At 44.1% G+C, this 11015-nt stretch overlaps 1 protein-coding gene across 21 annotated transcripts in view; it reads right to left on the bottom strand.

The window, feature by feature from the left end:
• The window catches only part of R3HDM2 (R3H domain containing 2), a 183436-nt gene that overhangs the window by 17862 nt on the left and 154559 nt on the right, over positions 1 to 11015 (bottom strand). For 14 of the 21 annotated variants that reach the window (XM_058426225.1, XM_032173278.2, XM_032173279.2 and 11 more), the window contains 2 exons: positions 9101 to 9270; positions 1165 to 1266 (listed from right to left, as the gene is read on the bottom strand). In XM_058426225.1, coding sequence (XP_058282208.1) covers positions 1165 to 1266; positions 9101 to 9270 — 272 coding nt within the window. The remainder of the gene's footprint in view (positions 1 to 1164; positions 1267 to 9100; positions 9271 to 11015) is intronic. The other 7 variants (XM_058426226.1, XM_058426214.1, XM_058426219.1 and 4 more) reach the window with 1 other exon arrangement.

The following is an 11015-nucleotide window of genomic DNA, read 5'->3' as shown; positions in this document are numbered from 1 at the left end:
ACACACACACACACACACACACACACACACACACACACACACACACAACTAGCAGAAACCAAAAGACAATGCTTTTCTGTAGTTTCATTCCATTTTCAGGGATCTGATCTTCAAGTTAGCTGTTTTGCTACTTATTGGGCAGGAACAGATGACAAGTGAACTGGACTGCATATTATTTTGAACTGAATATTCCAGGACAATCAAAATGGAAATAAGAGGTAGGAGGAGGGAGAGGATTCTAGTGAAAAAGCAGATGTTAAGACAGAGCAAAACAATTCAGGGCTCCTACAACTATGATGGAAGTTATCAACTATGAGGCAAATCAGATCTTCAAAGGATTTGTAGAGTACAAACGATTTAAACAGCATGTGCTATGCAGTGGATGAGGATTTTTAAAATATAAACTGACATGGTGAAACAGGGGAACAGTTTAAGTTTTTGCCAGTGACACTAGAGAAGTCTGCAATTGCATTTTTTTTTTTTTTTTTTGAGACGGAGTGTTGTTCTGTTGCCCAGGCTGGAGTGCAGTGGTGCGATCTTGGCTCACTGCAACCTCAGCCTCCCAGATCAAGCGATTCTCCTGCCTCAGCCTCTCAAGTAGCTAGGACTACAGGTGTGTGCCACCACGCCCAGCTAATTTTTGTATTTTCTGGTAGACATGGGGTTTCACCATGTTGGGCAGGCTGGTTTCGAACTCCTGACCTCAGGTGATCCACCCACCTTGGCCTCCCAAAGTGCTGGAATTACAGGTGTGAGCCATCACGCCCGGTCTGTGTTTTTATTTTTAAAGGAAATTATAGAGAACCATTCTGTATAGAAGAAACTAGGTTCCTCAGACATGCCTAGGGAGCAAATTAGATTTAGGATGTACATGGTAGAGATGAGGAGCCTAGGTTATACCAACATCCAATTTCATTCTCTGTCCTGAAACTCGGGGGAACACAGTGTTCCTCTGTCTTACATTTAAGCATCTTTTGATGTGCTGTGATGAGGCCATTAGCATGGAGTATAGTTCAGCCTGTGCTGGCCCCTCAAGAAGAAATAGCTTTCAATATGCCCTCCAAAAGCACCACATGCTTACAAGGCCATCACAGACTGACCCAGACATACCCACAGATACAGGCCACACATGGACAAGACAAAAAGGGGGAATGGAGTTTATACCATGTTGTACTGCTGGGGCGGAGAGACTGGCAGAAGGACTTGGGGACAGGAGCTTGGAGAGAACTGAACAGGCTGCGGAGAGGGCTGCAGAGCCGGGACTGGCTGTGGACCAGCAGAGAGGCATGTGGAAAAGGGAAGAGAAAAGAGAGGTGGGAAGCGGGGTGGGGGGGGAGCGGGCAGAGATGGGGAGGGAAAGGGAAGGAACAATAAGGTTAATAATCATAGAAGAAATTTCACATGAGTAGCATGACTGCTGAGCAGGTAGGTGACCAAGCCTGGGACAGCCTGAAGATTTAACATCTCTTTGACAAACAGGCAATCTCTCTTATCAGGGGAGACCTGCTGCACTCCCTTCCCCATTAGCCATTCAGAACTCTGCAGCTGTTGTGAGCAATCTGAGGACTCTCAGGGTCAGGGTCTGCTGTCTGATTCCAAATACAGCTTTTCCCAAAGCAGTTTTTCTGAACACACAATTCCTGGGGAGCATGATCATAACCCTCCTTGACTGCCCACTTGAGAAGGGATTTCTGTCTGCACTGCTGCACTGCTTCTGCAGGAAGGGTCATCCAAGGTCTGGCTCAGCTGCTCCTTGATTTCACACCACAGCTCTCCTAGAGGAAATACTCATTCACAAGGATCATCTCCCTCCCAAGGGCAGAGAAGGAAAAAACACCCAAGATCGTGCCTGCTTCTGGCTACTTCCTTCCACTCCATGATTGCTCCTCCAGGCTGTGACAGCAATATGAAAAATCCACCTCCACTCCCCCCAAGCAAACAGGAAGGATTTAGGAATAAAATATAAATAGCTTAGCTTTAGTTTTTGTCCCTTCAGTCCCCCTTCACTAGCCTCAAGCAGGAGGATTTGTTTACTAGGAACATAGAGTGTTCTAAATCAACTGGTGGGTAGTTATTATTTTTTCCTTCCCTTCTTCCCCTCCAGGCATTTTGATCACCTCATCAGTTCTCCAGTCATAGTCCCTGGTGGTAGGAGAGATGAGAGAAGGAGAGAGGCAAGGAAGGGGGGAAAATAACATTTGTATATATTATCTTATTACATACATTGTCTCATTACAGCCTCACACAAGAATCCTATAGGGAGATATAACTTGTATTTGCAATTAAAAAAGGCTCAGATAAATTAAATCACTCATCTAGGCTTACACAGTTAATATGGCAGAGCTGAGATTGAAATCTAGTTCTGCCTGGCATAGGTTCTTTCCACTCCACTCTAGTAGTGGGGAGGAGGTGAAGGAAGAAGTCAAGCAGAATTATCCAAGCACCTTCCACAGGCTCCTCCCTCCACATTTAGAGCAGTAAGATGTGTGGGGCCATGGTATCAATATCCTCTCCTGCCACACATCTCCAGAGTTTCTTTCACAGAAGGGACTAACAGTTCAGGAGGCAGAGTACAGGAATTAGAAGACTCCCCAAAGAGGAGAACACTCTGGAGGTCTCAGCAGAGGACCTGATATCTGAATTAAATAAAATGTAAGTAATTTTGGTTAGGTAAAATTATTGAGAATCCACTGTGTGACATGGAAGAGTTGCTGCTGTAGCCTTGAAAATAAACTCTTAGCTCTACTGGCACACCTATTTTCTGTCAAGACAATGGCATTCCAAATATAACTGATGGACAAGATGTTCAGTATTAGCTGCTTATACTGGTGGCTTTCATACACATTTTCTATTATCCCAATTCTCTTCATTCTTTTGGAGGAGGGTCTATCTTGGTTCAGGGCATATATATTCTGGGACGGTAAAGTGGTAAAAGGACAGTAAAGTGGTAAAAAAAAAAAAAAAAAAAAAAAAAATAGCTGCCTGCAGTGGTTCACACCTGTAATCCCAACACTTTGGGAGGCTGAGGTGGGTGGACCACCTGAGTCGAGACCAGCCTGCCCAACACGGTGAAACCCCGTTTCTATTAAAAATACAAAAATTAGCTGGGCAGGGTGGCATGTGCCTGTAGTCCCAGCTACTCAGGAGGCTGAGGCAGGAGAATCGCTTGAACCTGGGAGGCAGAGGTTGCAGTGAGCTGAGCTCGCGCCACTGCACTCCAGCCCGGGCAACAGAGCAAAACTCAGTCTCAAACAAACAAAACAAAACTGTGCCTGTTTTCCCCACACTTGTAAGTTGTGACTAAAGAGTAAAGTGAGAAGAAGTGATGCTCCTCTTAGGCCTCCCCTAACTGGGGAAGGGCAATGATAGCAGTGCTATTTTTTTAGTTACTCCACAGCTATCCTCAGCTATAGTTCTCTTCTTGAAGGGTGTCAAACTGCAAAGCCAGGGAAACTCTGAAAAACCATAAGGAAATTTAAACAAAACTTAGGAATATACCTAACCAAGGAGTTGAAAGACCTCTACATGGAAAACTACAAAACACTGCTGAAAGAAATCATAGATGATACAAACAAATGGAAACACATCTCATGGTCATGGATGGGTAGAATCAATACTGTAAAAATGACCATACTGCCAAAAGCAATCTACAAATTCAATGCAATCCCCATCAAAATACCAACATCATTCTTCACAGAATTACAAAAAAAAAAATTCTAAAATTCATATGGAACAAAAAAAGAGCCCCCATAGCCAAAACAAGACTAAGCAAAAAGAACAAATCTGGAGGCATCATACTACCTGATTTTAAATTATACTATAAGGTTATAGTGACTAAAACAGCATGGTACTGGTATAAAAATAGGCACATAGACCAATGGAACAGAATACAGAACCTAGAAATAAACCCAAATACTTACAGCCAACTGATCTTTGACAAAGCAAACAAAAACATAAAGTGGGGAAAGGACACCCTTTTCAACAAATGGTGCTGGGATAATTGGCTAGCCACATGTAGGAGAATGAAACTGGATCCTCATCTCTCACCTTATACAAAAATCAACTCAAGATGGATTAAGGACTTAAATCTAAGACCTGAAATTAAAAATTCTAGAAGATAATATTGGAAAAACCCTTCTAGATGTTGGCTTAGGCAAGGATTTCATGACCAAGAACCTAAAACCAAATGCAATAAAAACAAAGATAAATAGTTGGGACTTAATTAAACTAAAAAACTTTTGCATGGAAAAAAAACAAACAAACAACAGCAGAGTAAACAGACAAACCACAGAGTGAGAGAAAATCTTCACAATCTATACATCTGACAAAAGACTAATATACAGAATCTACGACGAACTCAAATAAATCAGTAAGAAAAAAAATCCCATCAAAAAGTGGGCTAAGGACATGAATAGACAATTCTCAAAAGAAGATATACAAATGGCCAACAAATATATGAAAAAATGCTCAACATCACTAATGATCAGGGAAATCCAAATCAAAACCACAATGTGATATCACCTTACTCCTGCAAGAATGGTCACAATCAAAAAATCAAAAAACAGTAGATGTTGGCATGGATGCAGTGTCAGGGAACACTTCTACACTGCTGGTGGGAATGTAAACTAGTACAGCCACTATGGAAAATAATGTGGAGATTCCTTAAAGAACTAAAAGTAGGGCCGGGCACAGTGGCTCATGCCTGTAATCCCAGCACTTTGGGAGGCTAAGGCGGGCGGATAATGAGGTCAGAAGATCGAGACCATCCTGGCTAACATGGTGAAACCCCATCTCTACTAAAAATACAAAAAATTAGCTGGGCATAGTGGCGGTCGCCTGTAGTCCTAGCTACTCAGGAGGCTGAGGCACGAGAATGGCGTGAACCTGGAGCTTGCAGTGAGCCAAGATTGCGCCACTGCACTCCAGCCTGGGCAACAGAGTGAGACTCCATCTAAAAAAAAAGAACTAAAAGTAGAACTACCATTTGATCCAGGAATCCCACAACTGGGTATCTACCCAGAGGAAAAAAAGTCATTATACAAAAAAGATACTTGCATGTGCATGTTTATAGCAGCACAATTCACAATTGCAAAATCATGGAACCAACCCAAATGCCCATCAATCAATGAGTGGATAAAGAAACTGTGGTATATAGACACGGTGGAATACTTATTCAGGCATAAAAAGGAATGAATTAACAGCATTTGCAGTGACCTGGATGAGATTGGAGACTATTGTTCTAAGTGAAGTAACTCAGGAATGGAAAAACAAACATCACATGTTCTCACTGATATGTGGGAGCTAAGCTATGAGGATGCAAAGGCATAAGAATGATAAAATGGGCCGGGCACAGTGGCTCACGCCTGTAATCCCAGCACTATGGGAGGCCGAGGTGGGCGGATCATGAGGTCAGGAGTCTGAGACCAGCCTGACCTACATGGTGAAACCCCAATTTCTACTAAAAATACAAAAATTAGCTGGGCGTGGTGGTGCGTGCCTGTAATCCCAGCTACTCAGGAGGCTGAGGCAGGAGAACCACTTGAACCTGGGAGGTGGAGGTTGCAGTGAGCCAAGACTGCATCACTGCACTCCAACCTGGGTGACACAGCAAGACTCCATCTCAAAAGAAAAAAAAAAGGAATGATAAAATGGACTTTGGAGACTTGGGGGGAAGAGTGGGAGGGGGGCAAGGGATAAAAGACTACAAATATGGTGCAGTGTATACTGCTCGGGAGATGGGTACACCAAAATCTCACAAATCACCTCTAAAGAGCTCACCCATGTAACCAAGTACTGCCTGTACCGCAATAACCTATGGAAAAATAAATAATGAAAAAAAAAAAAAAGACTGGCCCTGAGGGATGTGGCTGCCACCTACTGGCAAATTCTGGGCTTGTTCACTGGCTCTCGGATGCCTGATGACAAGAGGAGGCCCAGAGAACTCCTTTTCAAGAAGTCTACTTCATTTTAAGTAATTGGGCAAGAGGGATCCCCTGGCCCTTTAATCCTCAGCCTCACCCCTGGTTTCACGAGCTTCACTGACACACAATTTGAAGGCCTGCTTGGACAGAGGAGGCCTGCCAGGAAGGGAAAGATCATAGTTTAGTCAGTACTGTTCCCAGACCTGGGGCAAGTGCCTTGTGTGACAGAGTTAAAGGTAACAACACTTCCTCAAAGATTTTTTTTTTTTTTTTTTTAGACAGAGTCTCACTATGTTGCCCAGGCTGGAGTGCAGTGGTGCAATCTCAGCTCACTGCAACCTCCACCTCCCAGGTTCAAGCGATTCTCATGCTTAGGAGGCTGAAGCCTCCCAAGAAGCTGGGATTACAGAAATACACCACCACACCCAGCTAATTTCTGTATTTTTAGTAGAGACGTTGTTTCACCAGGTTGGCCAGGCTGGTCTCAAACTTCAGGCTTCAAGTAATCTGCCCTCCTCGGCCTCCCAAAGTGCTGGGATTACAGGCGTGAGCTACTGCACCCAGTCTCAAAGTTTTTCTTCTACAGGAAAAGCTTTAGAGTAAGCACAGTGGTGTTTGTGTGTGCACATGATCACTTCTTTAATCCTAGCACTGTTATGTACCATTAGAAACTGAACAATAATTATTCCCAGGCTCAGCAACTTTGGTCTAGGGAGCCCCCAGTGCTGAAGGCCAATCAGGGAAAAAGAAAGCAAAAGAAAGAAAGAAAATGGCAGTAGGAAGAGGAATAAAAAAATAAAGAGGAAGGGTAGGAAAAAGTGGAGAGGAAGAAAAAAGGAGATACATACAGTGCGATGGTGGGATAACTTTTAGCAGCTTCCATAAATGCTTCCAGGGCATCAAAACTTGGATAAATTCTTTCATTTGGAGTTAGTGATCACAATTAATCTCAAGAATGAATTTCTAAGAGAACAGGAATCGCTGCACCAAGTAGTGTTCCCTTACCCCCAAGCTATAGCACCTAACCTGGCACCACACTCCCCATAGGAGATAAGCCAATGCCAACGATCGACCAATTGACCCTCACAATCCAGTAGCAGGGACAGAACCTGAGTAGAAGATTGGGGTTTAGGGCCAGTCACTTGGACATTCGGTAAAAATTTCAGTCCCAAATGGTTCTTCTCTTATCTCTTTATTCCTCTCCCACTCTTGCTGTCTGTTTCTAGGTATGAGATGATAGGTGGAAGATGCAGGCAGATGGGAGACTAAGAGGGAGAAAAGGGAGCAAGACTATTAAAATACACATTTTACGGGAAAAAAAAACTAGAAAATATTAGGACCTTGGAAAAACAAGTCATATACATACAAAAACAGAGTAGCAGATGACAGAAGGAGAAGCACAGTTTACCCACTTACAGGTTTGAATTAAGACACAGACAAAGAAAAGTACACATACACACTATGCTTCAGTAGGGAGCAAGGTAAACTGAAGTGAACGAGACTTACTGGGGTAGATGGTGGTAGAACAAGAAAGTTAGGACCATATAAAGAACTGACTTAGACTAAGATAGAGGACTGCAATGACTTGCATGCGAATTACATACAGACACAAAGTAGGATTTCCTAGATCTTCACTGTTCTTTATTCCAGCTTCATTTCACAATATTTGAGATAGGGCAATACTGGGCCATTCTGGGGTCTTTGCACTCTAGTTTCTAGTTCAGGGGGTATTAGTGTTTGGGACTTGCTTCTTACACCTAGGGAAGAAATATTTCTAAGGCCAAGCTGGACTAATGAGCAGGGGGATGAGGGAGCCCGGGAGGTAAAATGAGAATGTAAACTGCAGCAGAAAAGACTGCAGACACATGGGCTTTCCAGCTACATACTTCAGGATAAAGTATGGGGCTCTCCTCATAAAGAGCTTTATTCATGTGAGAAGAGAGTAAGTGAAGATCTCAGCACAGCTCTGCTCGGAGCATTAAGGTGACTTTTCTTTTTATTTTTTTATTTTTATTTTTTTGAGACAGGGTCTTACTCTGTCGCCCAGGCTAGAGAGCAGTGGCGCAATCTCAGCTCACCGCAACCTCCGCCTCATGGGTTCAAGCAATTCTCCTGCTTCAGCCTCCCTAGTAGCTGGGATTACAGGCGCCCGCCAACATACCTGGCTAATTTTTGTATTTTTAGTAGGGACCGGGTTTCACCATGTTGGGCAGGCTGGTCTTGAACTCCTGACCTCAGGCGATTCACCCGCCTCAGCCTCCCAAAGTGCTGGGATTACAGGCTTGAGCCACCACGCCTGGCCTTAAGGTGACTTTTAAACATAGTCACCTTAATGACACTGGCCAGGCGTGGTGGCTCATGCCTGTAATCTCAGCACTTTAGGAGGCCAAGGAGGGAGGATCACTTGAGCCCACAAATTTGAGACCAGCCTAGGCAACATAAGCAAGACCCTGTCTCAAAATAATAATAATAACAATACATTTTTTAAAAATTAAAAGAAATAAATAAAACAGAATACTGAAGTTCCGGTTTAGAACAGGACCTGATTCTTAGGCTGATGACCTTCCTGGTTTCCGCAGATGCAAAACTTCACTTAAACTCTAGTTGGTACCAACATTTACCAGTCCAGCAACAGAAGGAGAAGGATACAGCCCTTCTGAGTCATGGAAAACAAAGACAACATTTGGAGTCTTTGTGTTTCGTGGCATATGTATGGCAGGGGTCTTGAGTGTTACTTCTTTTTTCCCCAAACCCCAACACATAAATATGTGTTTATGGGTCCACATAGTTGGTCAGATGATGGTGGAAGTTATAATCTTTTCAAGTTCCATAAATAGATGTAATGAAAAAAAAATGCCTTGTTAATTACACATGGACATAGAGGGAGATGGGGTATAGTAGAAATGTGGTATGAAATAAAAGATTCTACTGACAATGTTCAGGAAGCAGTGGAAGAAATATAAAGCAAAAAACCCCCAAGCTGACTCAGTAGTTATTTGGCAAAACCTTTGCCCAAGGTTCTTCTTTCCCTACAACTAACAAATGAGAAATGGGGGAGAGAGTGGCATGTCTCCAAAAACTGATCCTTCCTGCCACCCACAGCACAAGAGACATGACGGTACATCTAAAGTTTGCTTGAATCAGAGTGGAGAGGACTCTGACACTGAGTGGTGACTCACCTGTGAGATCATGTGATTATTCAAGGGTGGCTGTTGCTGAGGCGTGGGTGGGAGAGCAGGAAGTTGCTGCTGCTGCTGCTGTTGCTGTTGGGCAGTACAAGGGAGAAGCCCCCGGACAGACTGGGATGAGGTGACCTGGTTGCACACTTCTGGGGCACCTAGTGCCATACCTAAGGCAAAGAAGAAACCCACGAAAAGTTGTAAGCACAGCCATGAACACATTATCCCTGGAAGCTTAGTCAGAGGGCTCTACTTTTTCTTTGCCTTTCCTCTTTATTCCCTTTTGTCCCCTCCCCCACTGTCTTTTGAAGATTCACAGATGAGCACAGATGCATTTCAGCTGCCTTGCTGATGGCAGTCCTCCTCTTTGCAGGCTTCTGCTCCCTAGGGACAGGAACCACCTTGACTGTCAATGTTTGGTTATGAAATTGAACAAAATGTGAGGCTGCTGAAGCACCTCCCCTGAAGTGTCTGGAATCTGTCCATCACACTTAGATAGCTGAAAATATAAATGCTTACTTCCTGGGAAGGCACAGATTTTTGGTCTCTTAAGAGATTCATCTTTTTGCTAGAGAGAGAGAGAGAGAGATCTGTCTTCTCTTTGCTTTCTTCTCAATTTGCAACATCTCTTATAAAAGTTGCTGAGGGCCAGGCGCAGTGGCTCACGCCCGTAATCCTAGCACTTTTCAAGGCTGAGGCAGGTGGATCACCTGAGGTCGGGAGTTTGAGACCAGCCTGGCCAACCAACATAGTGAAACTCCATCTCTACTAAAAATATAAAAATTATCCGAGCTTGAGGGTGGGCACCTGTAATCCCAGCTACCTGGGAGGCTGAGACAGGAGAATCACTTGAACCCAGGAGGCAGAGGTTGCAGTGAGCCGAGATTGTGCCATGACACTCCAGCCTGGGCGATAAGAGCAAGACTCGGTCTCAAAAAAAAAAAAAAGTTGCTGAGAATACTTCAAGCATACACATGGGCACATGCATACACATAACCTTTATCCAACTAATTTCCCCATTTCTAGGCTCTCCAAGGCATGAACTCATTCAACACAACATACTTTTACTGAATATCTACTATGTGCCAGGCACTGTATAGTGAACTAAAGACATAAAGATGAGTGAAACACAGTCCTTGCCCTTAACAGCACAGAAACTTTTTTTCTTTTTTTGAGACAAGCTCTCACTCTGTCGCCCAGGCTGGAATGCAGTGGCATGATCTTGGCTCACTGCAACCTCCACCTCCCAGGTTCAAGCGATTCTTCTGCCTCAGCCTCCCAAGTAGCTGGGATTACAGGCACCCACCACCATGCCCAGCTAATTTTGATGTTTTTGGTAGAGATGGGGTTTTGCCTTGTTGGCCAGGCTGGTTTCGAACTCCTGGCCTCAAGTGATCTGCCTGCCTCTGCCTCCCAGAGTGCTAGAATTACAGGTGTGAGCCGCCATGCCCGGCCAACAGCACAGGAACTTCTGATGAGAGATAGACATCCACACAATTATAATCTGATAAGGATAAGGAATACATCAGTGATATCGACAAAGTTGTATGAAAGCAAAGATGAGGAAGCAAAAACTCCTGGGAGGGTCAGGAAAGGATTTAAAGAGGGGTCAGCAGGAAAGCTGGGGTTGAAGAATGACAGACGCTTGTAAGACCAAGAGGAAACAAAGCTAGTGCCATATTCAAGAAATGGTTGGCTGGGTGTGGTGGCTCATGCCTGTAATCCCAGCACTTTGGGAGGCTTAGGTGGGTGGATCACCTGACATCAGAAGTTTGAGACCAGCCTGGCCAACATGGTGAAACCCCATCTCTACTAAAAATACAAAAAATTAGCTAGCCGTGGTGACAGGTGCCTGTAATCACAGCTACTCAAAAGGCTGAGGCAGGAGAATCACTTGAACCCGGGAGGCGGAGGT

The sequence above is a fragment of the Hylobates moloch genome, unplaced genomic scaffold (assembly GCF_009828535.3).
Source record: "Hylobates moloch isolate HMO894 unplaced genomic scaffold, HMol_V3 SCAFFOLD_13, whole genome shotgun sequence".
In the NCBI taxonomy this organism is placed as follows: Eukaryota; Metazoa; Chordata; class Mammalia; order Primates; family Hylobatidae; genus Hylobates; species Hylobates moloch.
Note: the sequence above shows the minus strand (reverse complement) of the source record. Positions and strands in the feature narration are given on the sequence as shown.